We start from the raw sequence: 16,504 nt of genomic DNA on the forward strand, positions 1-16,504 counted from the left end.
CCCCCTCCTACCGAGGACACTTTTTTTTTCTTCATGCTGCAGCTTCTATTAAACTTCTCAGTTGCATTTGATAGTTAACTGCTCCGTTGCTTCTTTTTGAAGCGCTCTTTCCCTTAGACTTCAGAGACAACACACTCTCCATCCTCTCTAGTTGCTCTTTTTCAATCTTTTTTATAGTTCATCCTCCTCTAGTGGCCTTTTGTGGGGGAGGCAGTATCTCAAAAGCAAAACAATGTGCAAACTATACAATGTATACTCTACCCCATATACAATGTATGTTCTATCTTTCTCTTCCCCTACACTTGTGCAACCACATTTATTTCTTGTGTTTTCTTCAGAAGAAATTTTTAGGCAAGTCAAGCAAATGCAAATATATGAACCTTGTTTTTCCTTCTTTCTTAAGTAAAAGGTAGCATCATTATGTAATCTCCTTCCTTGCTTTTATTATTATTCATAATAGTATGTCTTCATGGCCTTTTCATGTGTGTATATTGAGAGATTCTTCACTGTTCTGATAGCTGTATATACCAATGAGTTCTAAAATGACTTTCAAATATGTATATATTTCCAGCCCAAACATTTCTTTTGAGTTTGAGACTCATAGATTCAACAACCGATTTGATTCAAAGTCACTTATTTAGGGAAGTTTTCTGTTATTGCTTCTATGGGCTGTATATGCTCCAAAAGCATACCTTTTTTTTTAAATTATTGATTATAATGATACATTTACGTTTGTGACCATTTGATTAAATATATTTCTCCCAGTGGTTTGTAAATTCCTTGCCAGTAAGAACTATATCTTTTTTTTTCTTTTTCTTTTTCTTTTTTTTTTTTTTTTGAACATTCTATCCCCACCTCTTAGCATAGTCCCTGACACATAGAGTTTGTGTAATAAATGCTGAGTGAATGAAAAAATGAATAAAAGGATACATTAATAGCAGAACACTGTCTTTCACTATGTGTTACTCTATTAATTGTTCTTAGGACATATTAATCAGATTTATAAATGATTTATGCTAGAAGGTTTAGGGGGTGTCATAAATGGCAAAATCAGAAGAAAAAAAAATGAATACACTAGATGATTAGGAGTTTTAACCCCTAGAACCAGATAGTTCTTTTACACAACAGTTTCTTTCTTTTTTAAAAATGTTTATTCATTTTTGAGAGAGAGAAACAGAGACAGAGACAGAGACAGAGACAGAGCATGAGTGGGGTGTGGGGGGCAGAGAGAAAGGGAGACAGAATCCGAAGCAGGCTCCAGGCTTTGAGCTGTCAGCACAGAGCCCGACGCGGGTGTTGAACCCACGATCTTTGAGATCATGACCTGAGCTGAAGTCGGCCACTTAACCTGCTGAGCCACCCAGGAACCCCTCTTTTACACACTTTCTTTAAAAATGTGAAATCAAATGTAATTTTATTGTATTTTTCTTTTTTATCCTCTTATTGATTCACTCTCAACGTCCTGTGTATTTCATCTATTAAAACAATGGATACTATGAGGAATAGTAGGCACCACTAAAACTCCTTATAAAGTTACAGATTAAGAACTCTGATGTGGAATAACTCAAAACTGAGATATTGCTTAGTTCTCAAAGCTATTTAGGTATGAACATTTATCTTGAATGACTCAAGTTCTTGATGTTCTCTGCTGAAAGAACTAAATACAAATTTATGGTCATCAAAAACTACTTTGAGTGAACAGAGCATGCTGGGAAATTTCTTTCTATCAAAGAACACATACTTCTTATTGCTGGTGAACAGCACAGCAAGTTGGATGACTTTTCAGGTAACTAATAGGCTGCTTGGTCTTTCATTTTTAGCCAATGCTTTCAGTTGGGAACAAGTCAGTGCTCTATCTTTAAAGAGACTAGCACTTTACTGAATTAATACCTGGGACTTCTCCTCAAGTAGAAAAGCCTTTTTTCCCATTTTCCTTTCTTCTTTTTCAGCAATCTGTAAAGCTCCACCACCTAGTTGAGTCACATAATAGCATTACAGTCTCCGTATGTGGGAGAAGAGGTAAGTCTCATTATTTTAGATCTGTGTGTTGTTCATAAGGAATCAAAACGGGATTTAAACTTGTATTCCTGGTTGTTGCTACTACTTTCCTCTTCGTGTGTGTGTGTGTGTGTGTGTGTGTGTGTGTGTGTGTGTTTCTGGTGCACTTACTTAAAGGAATGAGGGACTTGAGATGTTTTCACCTTAAAAAGAACTTTACTGAGGTAAAATTGACATACAATAAGCTGAACATATTTAAAGTATACAATTTGATAGATTTTGACTTATGTACATCCTTGTAACTATCTATGAAACTATTACCACAATAAAGATAATGACTATCCATTGCCCCCAAAAGTTCCTTCTGTCTGTAACCTCTCCCTACCCATCCGCATCCTCAAGCAACTGCCTTGCATGTTTAGAATTTTATATAAATGGCATTGTACAGTGGGCATTTTTTGTCTTTTATAAGATATTTTGGGTTAATTTTACTGGAATCAAAGTTCACAATTATTTTACAATGCATCTATTTTATTAAGTATATCAATACTTTATTCCTTTCTATTTCTGAGTAGAGTCCCAGTGTATGGATAGACTAGTTTGTACACCCATTCACCTACTGATGGAAATTTGGGTTGTTTCTAGTATTGGGCTATTATAAATAATGCCTCTGTGAAAATTTGTGTACAACTTTTTGCATGGACATCCACTTTCATTTCTTATGGGAAAACACATAACTGTGGGGCGTCTGGGTGGTTCAGTCCGTTAAGTGACCGACTTTGGCTCAGGTCATGATCTCGCGGTTTGTGAGTTCGAGCCCCGCGTCAGGCTCTGTGCTGACCGCTCGGAGCCTGGATCCTGCTTTGGATTCTGTGTCTCCCTCTCTGTCTGCCCCTCTCCTGCTTGCTCTCTGTCTCTCTCTCAAAATAAATAAACATTTAAAAAAAGAAGAAGAAGAAGAAGAAGAAGAAGAAGAAGAAGAAAATACAAAAGTGCGAAATGGCTAGGTCATATGGCAGGTAAGTGTTTAACTTTTTAAGAAACTGCAAAATTGTTTTAGAAAGAGTTTGTACGATTTTACATTCTTAACAGCAGTGTATGAGAACTGCAGTTGCCCTATACTCTTATCTGCACTTGGTATGCTCAGTCTTTTTAATTTCAGCCATTTTTAACAGGTGTGTAATAATATCTCATTGTAATTTTAATTTGCATTTCCTCAATGACTCATGGCACTGACCACTTTTTCAAGTGCTTATTTTCTACATATATATTTTGTTTGGTGAAGTTAAAATTTTTGTGCTGCTAGATTCACTTTTATTAATTGACTTTTGAGATTTCTTTCTGTATTCTGAATACAAATCTTTTGTCACAAAGATGCCTTGCAAATATCTTTTTCTCACTCTGGGACTTAGCTTTCCATTCTCTTTACAGTGTCTCCCAAAGGGTGGATATTTCTACTTTTGTTAACGTCCAGTTTATCAAATTTTCCTCTTGTGGATCATGCTTTTTGTGTCAGGTCTAAGAAATCTTTGTCTAATCCAAGGTTATCAAGCTTATCTGTGGTGTCCTAATGTAAATACGTGCTTAATACATAAGTTCTTAATGAGTATTTACTCAATAAATTGATGTGAGGTATTTTTTTATTTGAAAATGTATTTTTATAACCATACAATGGGAAATAATGGTTATTTTCTTTTTTTCAATTTTAAAAGCTTTCTTTAGGTGTATTTTATATAACCTATAATATTTATAGGTTAAATAAATATAATTTATTGTCCAGTTTGCTTCCATACAACACCCAGTGCTCATCCCAACATGAGACATCCTTTGCAAAATGAAGGGTTACAAGCTGGTACCTTCCTTGGAAATCCCCCACATTTGGGAAATTTGTTAAAGGTTAGGGTAGATTGAACAGATTTAACAATATTTAACAACTTTGTTGCATATGAAGTTGGGGAGTACAAGTAGGACACTTTCCTAAAGGACTGAATAGTCTGAATAACTCATTTCATCAAGAAATAATCCATAGTTTTCAAAATGGGATAGTAATTATGAATATAACCTGGTGACAAAATTCTAGTCTTTCTTTATCCAACCCTTAGGTTGGAACACACCTGGTTCTCAGGAGGAGAGAGGGCTATAATTAACAACTACAATGCATACTTTTCTATCACACAGACAAGCAACAAAAAGCTATAAAATTTGTAGCCCAAACAAATGATTTGGGTCCCAGGATCATAATGTTACATAGAATGCAGGGTGATGCCCCCTGTCACCCTTCCTCTCAGACCTCCAAGTGATGGGGTTCTTTCCAAAAGGGGAATGTCCTTCATGAGAGAGAAAAAAGCCACATTCAGATTAAATTAAGTGTCATGTTTTTGTTTTAACAATTGGTAGCAAAAACCAGGCTGTTTGCTTAGCTTTATTTACTTACGGTGGCTAAGAGTTTGGGGTTGCTGCTGGAAAATTGGGTGCTTAGCAGGGTTTATAACCAAGTTAGCTTTGGTGCATGGAAGAACACGTCTTTGAACTCATAAATAATCAGCAACACTGCCACTATATTCCTTTCGTGAGACTACCGGTGAAGTCCTTGATGGCTAGCTGATAACCATGAGTGTATTGTTTTTGTTTCTGTTTTTCTCCAGGTGTAAAAGGCCTCCTCCAGACTAGACATCATTAATGAGGCTTCTAATGGACAAATATACTTTCAATCTTTCAGGACAATCCTTTGCTTCCTACTGTAAATTAGTATCGATCTGGTCTTCTAGTTATTTCTCCTTTCAGGCACAATAGGAAAATTAATGTAATAAGTAAAGTTCTGCTTGCTGTGAAGCTTTTCTTCTTCACGGTCATTCTGGGACCCTTTTAAGCTGGGATCTAAAACCATGAAATATTTGGGATTCTTTCTTGTCTGTTAATGATCACAAAAAAACTTCGTCTGCGGTCTTTGATGTACAATGAGGAACAGACAACAGAATGACAAAATTGGGAAGACATGTTGGGAGATGAGAAAAATGTTCTTAAAATTCACTTGGATTTTAAAAATCTGATTGAGTCTTATTTTGTTTATAACTCTTCTACTTGATAATTGAATCTTGTTGGAAACTCATCATTTATAACGGCCAGTCATATCAGATAACGTTAAATTCATGATAGACAGGTAAAGGCTCTGGTTTTTAGTCTCCCTCAGAGATTAATAGAAACAAACAAACAAAAACTACATTGGATTCTAGAATGTTCATAGTTTTAGGTTTCTTATTTAGATCTATATTGTATTTTGAATTTTTTTTAAAGATTGAAGTTCACTTTTTTTTTTGCAAATAGACATTAAAATGTTCCAATATCATTTGTTGAAAAGACTGTCCTTTCTTCACTCAGTTGCCTTTGCATCTTGGTAAAAAATCGGTTGTTCATATACAGGTGGATCTGTTTCTAGACTCCCTATTCTATTCTACTGATCTATCTGTCTGTCTTTATACCAAAGCCACAAGGTGGCTTTATAATTAGTCTTAAAATAGCATAATGTAGTCATCCAACTTTGTTCTCTTTTTCAGAGTTGCTTTGGTGATATCGGGCCCTTTGCATTTTCATAGGACTGTTAGAATCATCCTGTAAATTTCTAACAACAAAAAAAAAAACCATGATGAGATTTTGATTAGTATTGTGTGAAATCTGTAGATCAATTTGTGGAAAGTTGACATATTAATAAATTTGAGTCTTCTGACCTATGGTCATAGTATGTCTCTCCATTTATTTCATTTTGGTTAATTTGGTCTTCTTTCTCTCAGCAATATTTCACAGTTTTTGGTGTGTGGGCCTTACACATTCTCTCTAAGATTCATTCCTAAATATTTTATGATGTTGATGGTCTTGTAAATGTATTTTTAAATGTAAATGTCCAATTGTTCATTTGCCAGTAGTTTCCTCAAATGCATGTGATGATTCATCCCTAAGCACTCTTGGGTCTGTATTCTGAACTCATAGAGACCTCTGGATTTTGTCTGGGTTCCCCTTCCCTGCACAGTGGCCTGGGAAGTCTCTAAAGGCAGGAAGCTAAACAATTGCCAGGCACCTTCACTTGTTTTCTGTCTTTTGTTGCTTATGTTCAGTGCCCCAAAACCATTGTTTCACATATTTTGTATGGGTTTGGTTGTTTCTGGTGGGAAGATAAATCTGTTCTACTTCTTGGCTGGAAGTGAATCTTCACCTTTTAAAAATAACCTGGTCATTTTCTTGCTTAATTTTTTATGATGAAACATTTCGCATACAGACAATAATGGAGAGAATACAATAATGACACCCATGTGGCTTTCACTCAGAATCAATGATTATCAGCTCATTGAATCTTTTTTTTTCCAACTGTCTTACTACCTCCTTCACTCTAGATTTATTTTGTTGCTATTCCAGATATCATGTGATTTCATTTGAAAAAAATTCAGTATATATGCAAAATATAACAGTTCCTTTTAAATTTCTTTACCTAAAAAAATAAAATAGCTCCATAATTTAAAAAATCAATTATATAGAAGTATTCAAATTTTCTTAGTTGAGTCACCAGTGTGTGTTTATACATGTATATACATCTTCAAATCAGGATCTAAATAAAGTCCACATACTGCAATTGATTGATTAGTCTCCTCTAGTTTATTTTTTATAATAATTTTTTAAATGCTTATTTTTAGAGGGATAGAACATTGGAGAGAGAGAGAGAGAGAGAGAATTCCCAGCAGGCTCCACACTTTCAGCATGGAGCTGACTCTCACAAACTGTGAGATCATGACCTGAGCCCAAATCCAGAGTCAGATGCTTAACCGACTACACCACCCAGGGGCCCCAAGTCTCAAGTTTATTTTAACTCTACACATTCCCTCCTCCATATCTTACATTTTCCTTGCAAATTTTTTTGTTGTTGTTGAAGAAAGGAAGTGGTTCCTCCTGTGGGTTCTACAGTTTGGGTTATGTTGATTGCATATTCATAAAATTATTTAACTTGATTTTCTATTGCTTGCAATTCCTGTAAATTGGTAGTTAGATCCAAGGCTTGAGTTTTTGGCAAGAATACTTCGTAGTTGACATAGTGAACTTCTTTTTTTTAAGTTTATTTATTTATTTTGAGAGCAAAGGAGAGAGAGAACTCATGAGCAGGGGAGAGGCAGAGAGAGAGAGAGAGAGAGAATATCTCAAGAAGGCTCCACACTGTCAGGGCAGATGTGGAGCTCAATCTCAGGATGGTGAGATCATCCTGAGCTGAAATCAAGAGCCAGACGTTTCACCAACCGAGCGACCCAGGCACTCTGATATTGTGAACTTCTAAAATGGGAGGTGCCTACTATCTGATTATCTTCTTTTTGTGACATTAGCAAACAAATGTTTATGACCTAGATTTACTATTTCATTAGGAGTTTCAAATTTCTACTTGTATCATACCATCTTCACATACTAAGTGGAATATTTCAGTAAAGAAAAACCCTCCTCAACTATTTCATTACCCTGAGATTCAGTTTGTTTAAGAAATAAAAGATTAATATTTGATTATTTTTTTTATGTACCAGCTTTCAAAATAATGGGTTGATCCTCTAGCATTATCCAAAGGATTTTTTTTTTAGAGTCAATATGGATGTATAATGTTAAACGTTGTTGGTACATTTCTCTCCATGGCAATTTTTATTTTTACTGTGCTCAAATTGTCTCATCTTTGGCCATTGAGTGCCTCCTCAGGTTGGCTTCTGAATTCTTTTGCCATGACTTTAGCAGTCTTTGAAAATTTTATTGCTTGCTGATCTGGTATGATATTCCAAGTTCATCTGGAACAGTTCTGCTCTAAACCTGGACACATCCATTTTTCCAAAGAGCTCTTAGTAATGGTAGTTAGAGACCTCAAACAGCGCACTAGAAGTGCTCGTTTCTACGTGTTAGTCACTGTTGCTAGGCCTTTTTAGGAGACAGATGTAGGAAATAATTTATTTCTTTTTTTAAATGTTTATTTATGTTTGAGAAAGAGAGAGAAACAGAGTATGAGCAGGGGAGGGGCAGAGAGAGAAGGGGACACGGAATCCGAAACAGGCTCCAGGCTCTGAGCTATCAGCACAGAGCCCAAGGCAGGACTCGAACTCACAAACCGCGAGATCATGGCCTGAACCGAAGTCAGCACTTAACTGACTGAGCCACCCAGGCACCCAGGAAATAATTTCTGAAAGATACAATACATTATGAGTTCATACTGGCCTTTCTAATTCAAGTTTAGAGCTATGGGCTTTTTACTTAACTTTGTTGATTGTTGATTGTTGATTATCTCTCCTTTCTCTATCTCAAGTGTCCTGATTCTCAATGATAGCAACAAATTACTCATTTGCTCTGTTCCTTATACACACTAATCTTAGAATAGCAAACCAAGACACCCTGCAGGAATGTAATTCCTAAAAACAATTTCATGTTTTGTTGGAATTCTTCTTTTCTCCCACTTATGATATGCCATTTCAAATGTACAAATTATACATTTTAAAAAAAAATTATGTTTCAGAGTTACTCAAAATGATTCTTCTCTGTTTATGTCAACAATTTGATAGGGTCATCCCATTCATTTTGCCTTAGGTTTTTAGTGTTAGCTTTTCAAATTTGTTTTTTGTATTCCTTTATGTAGATATTATACACAAATATATATTGTATAAAATATAAATTTATAAATTTAATAAAATTATATATATAATGTATAAATTATAAATTAGATAAAATGTGTATTATGATTACATAAACTATCTGCATGGTTCAAAAGATCTTAAAGGTCTTAAATCCATAAGACAAGACATTTGGGAGAGTCAGGCTCCTATCCCTCTTTATCTACCTTGTGTAATCTCTATAAGAATCATTTTTGTTTGCTTTGGATTTATTCTTACATTTAACGGATACAAAAATTATATATAATATCCATATCTGTATCGCATGTATACAGAAGATTATATATATTTATACTGCTGTTTAGATGACAGGGATATACCATACACATTTAACTTATATTTCCTGGTGTGTATGTTTTACATGCTTTATTTTAATTGAAGTATAGTTGACATAGAATGCTATATTAGTTTCAGGTGTATTTATATACTTAACTGTGTTTCATAGAGAGTCTTTCATAATGGGATATAGAAATAGTTTTCGTGTGTGATTTCAGCTGTATAGTACTCTTGTGTATGGCGGAGCCATTGTTTATTCAACCAATTCTCTATTGAAGTATGTTTTTTATTGTTGTTTTTTAGTTTTTGCTATTACAGATAGTGCTGAAGTAAAAAGGCTTGTTTGTACATATGTCTTTTCATATTGCCACCAGTTTATCTTTGGCATTGATTTCGAGAAGTAAAATTGCTGAGTTAAAGGATGGATGTGTGTATGTACTTTTGCTAGGTACATGTTGCTAAATTTCTTTCCATGGAGATGGTACCAACTTGAATTTGCACCAGAAATTGTGAGAGTGCCTGTGTCTTCATGGCCTTGTCAACAGACTATGCCGGCAAACTTTTAGATTTTTCTAATTAGATAGATGGGCAATGTTATATGTATATATATATATTTTTTTTCTTTTTTAAGGGAATAACTTGACTCTTACAGAAAAGTTGCCAGAATAGTTCAAATAACTTTTTCCCTGAGCAATTTGAGAGTAAGTTGCCAAACTACTCTTACATGACTCTTACATATTTTAGTGTGTGTTTCTTAAAGACAAGGACGTTCTCCTACATAAATGACAGTGTAGCCGTTAATATCAGGAAGTTAATATTGATATATTAATAGAAACTGATGCTCAGACCCTATTGGAATTTTCCCAGTGGTTAATAATGTTCTTTTTTTTTTTTTTTCAACGTTTATTTATTTTTGGGACAGAGAGAGACAGAGCATGAACGGGGGAGGGGCAGAGAGAGAGGGAGACACAGAATCGGAAGCAGGCTCCAGGCTCTGAGCCATCAGCCCAGAGCCCGACGCGGGGCTCGAACTCGCGGACCACGAGATCGTGACCTGGCTGAAGTCGGACACCTAACCGACTGCGCCACCCAGGCGCCCCAATAATGTTCTTAATAGAAAAGGATTTGGGATCACACAATGGTGTTGTTCAACATACCTCTTTATTTTTCAATCTTCCCTTGATTTTCATGACTTTGATTCCTTTCACTCTGATTATTTTGTAGAAAGTCTCACAATCTGGATTTGTCTGATATTTCCTAATAGTTACATTCAGGTTATGCATTTTTGGCTGGATATCACAGAAGTGATGCTATGTCCTTGTTGCTTCCTCTCAAGTGCTACATAATTTAAATTTGTCCTATTACTGGTGATGTTAATTTGGATTACTTTGCTAAATAGTACCTGCCAGGTTTCTCCACTTAAATTTACTCTTTTCCCCTTTGTAATTAATAAATATTTTGTTGAGAGATACTTTGAGACGATATAAATAAACTATCCTCATTAAATTTACCCACTAGTTGTAGTATCCATTGCTATTTCTTGGCTAAATTATTACTTTGATGGTTGCCAAATGGTGATTTTCTAATTTTATCTTTTCTCCTACATTAATTGTAATGTTACTGTAGGAAAAAACTATCTTTCTCCTCATTCATTCATCCATGTGCTTTATCATATGGACTCATGAATTCCTATTTTATTTGATGGGTTATAGTTCATTTATCTTTATTTACTGTGATGCTCAAATTGTTACACATTTAGGCAGTGAAAGCCTGTTAAATTGGTTTTGATGTTTTTTTCTTTCTCCATATTTCCTTGAGCAACAAAATGTTCTAGCTTATATGATACTTTTCTTGGCCCAGCCTTATAATCAGCCATTTCCTTAAGGAACAAGGATTCTTTTTGGGGAGAGGAATAGAATTTAGAAACCATAATTTGGTCACTAGATATGCACATTATTATTGGGGTTTCACTGCTCCCAGGCCCTCTCAGAGAACAGAATTAGTGAATATATGTATATCAAAAGATAAGCAAACGTATTTTATATATGCGTGTTCTTACATACACATACATTTATATCTATATTATTTCCCTATTTATCTATTGAAAACTGTCAGTTTACATTGTTGTCTCTAATTCTAACCTAATACCAAAGAGTTTATTCTAGGTTTATTTCCATCTATATTTGTAAGTTCCTTTCTTTATGAGAAACCTGACTCCTATTAGCCTCATTATATCTACTTATTCTATCAATCCCTGCTGAGCAGAACCCAACATCCATCATTACTGATGCCCTCCCCTACTTCCACGTAGACCCCTTTTTCACCCTTCTTGGATTCCAACATCCCACACCAGGCTACTGTCACCAATGTGGCCCTTCTCTCCCTCCTTGGGCTCTGACACCCTGCACCAGGTCATGTAAACACCTGTCCATTCTTCTTAGGCTCCAAAACTTGCAGCAGGCTGCCCCCACACCCCACTCCACCCAACCTTCTGCAAGGATGCCTATCTTATTTAACCCCTCTAGCTTTGGGATTGAGTAAGGAAGGAAAAAATAAAAGAAAGCAGACGGGAGGAAAGGAAGGAAGGTAGGTAGGAGGGAAGGAACTTTCATTTTTTAAATTATGAGTAAGAATGAGATCTCTTCAAATGTTTAGCATGCCATTTGCATTGTGCGTATGCCTCTGTGTGTATGTGTGTGTATGTGTGTGTGTGTGTGTGTGTGTGTGTGTGTGTGCATGTATGAACTGTTAACATCTCCAGCAATTTTGCTATAGTCATTTGCTGTACATCTCTTTTTTTCAGGAATTCTTTATATATTAGGAATATTAATCTTTTGTAATGTAATGTACTGTAAATTTCAAATACGTTTTCTAAATTTGTCTTTAGGTTTTTTCTCCGTTTTCATTTTATGCAATTTATTACTTTTTCTCTTATTGTTCTCAGATTTTGAATCAACATTGAGGAATAGTTTCCTTTTTTAAAAATATAATGTATTCTCAAGTTAGCTAACATACAGTGTATATAGTGTGCTCTTGGCTTCAGAAGTAGATTCCTACGATTCATTGCTTACATACAACACCCAGCCCATTCCAACAAATGCCCTTCTCAATGCTTATCACCCATTTTCCCCTCTCCCTTACCCCCCCCCCCCCATCAACCCTCAGTTTGTTCTCTGTATTTAAGAGTCTCTTATGGTTTGCCTCTCTTGCTGTTTGAAACTATTTTTCCCCTTCCCTTCCCCTACAGTCTTCTGTTAAGTTTCTCATATTCCACCTATGAGTGAAAACATGATATCTGTCTTTCTCTGCCTGACTTATTTCACTGAGCATAATACCCTCCAGTTCCATCCACGTTGCTTTTTCATTGATTTCCAATTAAGCTAGATGTTGGACTACATTGTTGTGAGAAAAAAATCTGACTTGACTGCCATCTCACACTTTCAGCTGGAGTCCAAGAGCTGGAATCACGCTTCCTGGTACCCGGAGATCTATTAATTTTGACGGGGAACAAAGTGCAAATGCCATGCGATGCCATCCTGATTGATGGCAGCTGTGTGGTAGATGAAGGCATGCTGACAGGTACGGTTCTGTCTCACGACTTACAGCCTTGGCAAGCTCTCCCAGGTTCCTTCTCTATCAGAACAACAGTGGCAGAGCTGGGGCTTGCTGTGGGACATTACACTCCCACAATTCTTACTTGACTGTCCTGCTCTGGATGGGAGAGTTCACATTAAAGCTGCTTTCTGTGTCCTAAGTTTGATACAGTTATAATTTTCTGAGTGCTTAGCATTTTCTTCTTGAACAAAGGTTATTGCAAACCTGTCGCTTTACCTTAAAAGACTGTAGAGATCATTAGACATTTCAAATCATCTGTGACTTTTATGTTCAGTATTTTCATATAAATTATATCTTTTGATAAACTTGGAAGATATGAAAGCTATTGATGACATCCTGAAACCCAGAAGGTCAAGTCCAAGCTCTTCCCTGCCTTGGCTTGAATATGTGAAAAGGTTCACGACAAAGGATTTGTCACACATCTGCTGCCTGAAAACACACTGGGACTTTAGGACTAATTGAATTTCATTTTTAAGTAGTATGCTGCTAGAGCAGGGAGGGACCTTAGAGGTCACTGCATCTCATGGATATGGAAGCTGAGGTCCAGAGAAAAGAGACCTTGAGATCACAGTGCTTCGAGTTCTCACGAGTGCACATTTGAGGAGATGTTGTGCCAACATTTCTGTAAGATAAAGAAGAATCATAAAGTTTTTTTCACAGATGGACTAGGGGGCTGAGAAGACACATTGACATACTGTGGTTCCCACTGAAGCCAAAATTGAATCCATTTCTCTAGGACAGACCAGGAAGGCATGAAATGGAGACAAGAACATGTATCTTTCTTCTATGTAACTTTACCAAAAAATGTTTTTTATTTTTTTATTAAAAAATGTTTTTTTAATGTTTATTTATTTTTGGAGACAGAAAGAAACAGAGCATGAACAGGGAGGAGCAGAGAGAGAGGGAGACACAGAGTTGGAAACAGTCTCCAGTCTCTGAGCTGTCAGCACAGAGCCCAACGTGGGGCCCGAACTCACGAACTGTGAGATCATGACCTGAGCCAAAGTCAGACACTCAACCGACTGACCCACCCAGGCGTATGGTCTCCCCCCACCCCAATTTTTTTAATGCGTGGCAGGCCATGTTTCTTCATAGAAGGAATCCGTAGATTTGTAAAATTCCTTTAGTGCTGGGACCTCTGCAATGCTAAGTACCTTTCTTCTGGCAAAAAGTGGCCCTACTACAGTGGGACCTATCTCTGACTTTGTACTGCCCACTTTTCAAAGGCCAGTGGAAGGCTTTACGAGGTTTATTCCACAGATCAGACCCTAATTACTTCCTCAACGTCATTCACCACCCTGTATTAGCACTTCAGCCCACTGCCATCTGCTCCTTCCATGTCACTGGCAGCAGTCACCCATGTCCCAATTGCCAAACCCAATGGATTCTTTAGATTTCTCTTCTTGTTGACCTCTCTGCTGCTTTTGATGATTCTGACCATCTTTCCCTTTGGAAAACTCTCTTCTCCCTAACTGTCCAAGATCGCGCCATGTCCCATGCTGCTCCTGATGGTTGGTAGTGCTCAGAGCTATGTCCTAGTCCTATCCTCTTCTATCCTCACTCTTGGTCCCTCAGTAATCTTCTCTCTCCTGTGACTTTAATCATAGCCTGTAAGGTGGTGAACTTTGACTAAATGTCTCTGGTCTAGGCTTCTCCCTTGAACTCCAGACTCAAAGAAATAAATAAATGCAAGACGTCTCAACATAGCCATTCCACAAGACATCTCCAACTCATGGTGAACATAAAGGAACTCTTCCTTCCTCCTATAATCCCTGTGTTGATGACTAATGCCACCCTCTGCTCATTTCCCCAAGTTGGAAACCAAGAAGCCATTTTGAATTTCTCTGTTCCTATGACCTCCCAATATAAAACTCTCCCCAAGTTTTGTAACTTCTTAACTTCTTACCTTCTTATTTCTCAGCTCCTGGACTTCTTTTTACTCTCACTGCCTGCTGCCATAAGTCAGACCTTGTTCTCTCCATCTGGATGTCCAGCTTCCAACCTCACCAGACTTCAATCCATTCCCTGTACTGCAGATAGAGTACTCTCTCTCGTACATGAATATATTACTCTCCTGAATAAAACACTTAAATATCTCCCCACTCCCTTCTGCCACTAATGCCTACAAAAACCACATAAACACTTAAATATGTGCACCTGGGGCCTCCCTGCTTTGGTTTCCTGCACAGGTCTCATGGCCCCTCATTCCCCATGCCCCACATTCTGGACCTCACAACTTGCTATTCCCTACAGAGCTATTTCTAGCCTTCTTTAATGTCCGTGTTGGATGTTACAATACTTATAGTATTTATCATACAACATTATTCTTATTTATTGGGACTACAAATCTCCTAAAAAACAATCTCCTTGTATCCCTAATACCTAGGGTTATCCCTGCCATCCCCTGCAGGCTTATAACAAACATCCACCGCATGCCTAGTGAGTGCATACGTGATTTAAATGAGATGTTTGTTTTCTATAGGAGAAAGTATTCCAGTCACTAAAACTCCATTGCCCAAGATGGAGAGCTCCATGCCCTGGAAAACGCAGAGTGAAGCCGATTATAAAAGGCATGTCCTTTTCTGTGGGACAGAGGTTATCCAAGCCAAGGGAGCGTGCTCCGGGACCGTGAGGGCGGTGGTGCTACAGACTGGTGAGTGAGCGTCCCTTCTTTGGTTTGTTACTTTAATGAAATATTTTTGCTCAGTGTGTCTAGTGCCTGAAATCTATTAGGTAAGCAATAGTCTTTCGATAACGAACCAAACCTGTTAAAGTTCCATATTTCAAGTGTGAATTGCACTATGGCACATGCCTTTTAGTCAACAAAATACCAATGACAGTAATTACTATTAACGTGTTTTGTAGTTTAGAAACTATCTCTATATATCAAACCTGCACAGCAAAGATGCTTGTTCCCACTTCGTACATAAATAGGCTGAGGTCAGCACAATCTGAACAAACTTAAAACAAAAAAAAATCACATAGTCACTGACAGACCTGGGTCTAGAACTTAGATCTTTTAGCCTCAAATCCCAAGTTTTTTCTAGCCAGGGTTAGAAATTGAAAACTTGAGGGGCGCCTGGGTGGCTCAGTCGGTTAAGCGTCCAACTTCAGCTCAGGTCATGATCTCACGGTTCGTGGGTTCAAGCCCCGCATTGGGCTCTGTGCTGACAGCTCGGAGCCTGGAGCCTGTTTCGGATTCTGTGTCTCCCTCTCTCTCTCTGCCCCTCCCCCACTCGTGCTCTGTCTCCCTCTGTCTCAAAAATAAATAAACATTAAAAAAATTTTTTAAAAGAAATTGAAAACTTGACACTGAAAAGTATTAGAAATTAAGTCCATCAGTATTTCCTGGGTCCTATGGTTTAATTTCAAGTAACGTGTGTGTGTGTGTGTGTGTGTATGTGTGTGTGTGAGTCGTTTCCTTAAAATGAAGTTATATTGGGCAAGGCTGTGTTCTGATCCCAGTGTGGTGGTTTCCTATCTCTGGGTCGCATTGATTTTGAAAGTAGAGAGAAGAAAGATCAGAAGGGAATAGGCTCTGAAAAAGTAAGATATTTCCATTCTAGCACTCAGGTGTCTTCCCAATTATCCTTTAATTGTGTTTGGGTTTAGCACTGTTGAAATATCTCTAGAGAAAAACAAAGGCCATGTTGAGGCTTAGAAGCGTGCTAGTAGTAGGATTTGTCATCCTAAGAATGTGGCTTGTGTGTTTGTTACTTCAGGATTCAACACTGCAAAAGGGGACCTCGTGAGATCCATTCTGTACCCGAAGCCAATGAATTTTAAGCTTTACAGGGATGCCATCAGGTTCCTCCTGTGCCTTGTAGGGATAGCAACCATTGGGATGATCTATACTTTGTGTGTCTATGTGCTCAGCGGGGTAAGTTGCTTTTGTTCTTTTACTACATGCACACGTAACACTCATGGAGGTATAATTTATA

General features: G+C 37.3%; 1 protein-coding gene across 4 annotated transcripts in view; it reads left to right on the plus strand.

The window, feature by feature from the left end:
- Nucleotides 1–16,504, plus strand: part of ATP13A4 (ATPase 13A4) — a 125,788-nt gene that overhangs the window by 58,333 nt on the left and 50,951 nt on the right. For all 4 annotated transcript variants that reach the window (XM_045502577.1, XM_045502575.1, XM_045502576.1 and 1 more), the window contains 4 exons: nucleotides 1,950–2,019; nucleotides 12,393–12,527; nucleotides 15,046–15,216; nucleotides 16,286–16,443. In XM_045502577.1, the coding sequence (XP_045358533.1) occupies nucleotides 1,950–2,019; nucleotides 12,393–12,527; nucleotides 15,046–15,216; nucleotides 16,286–16,443 (534 nt within the window). The remainder of the gene's footprint in view (nucleotides 1–1,949; nucleotides 2,020–12,392; nucleotides 12,528–15,045; nucleotides 15,217–16,285; nucleotides 16,444–16,504) is intronic.

The sequence above is a fragment of the Leopardus geoffroyi genome, chromosome C2 (genome assembly GCF_018350155.1).
Source record: "Leopardus geoffroyi isolate Oge1 chromosome C2, O.geoffroyi_Oge1_pat1.0, whole genome shotgun sequence".
In the NCBI taxonomy this organism is placed as follows: domain Eukaryota; kingdom Metazoa; phylum Chordata; class Mammalia; order Carnivora; family Felidae; genus Leopardus; species Leopardus geoffroyi.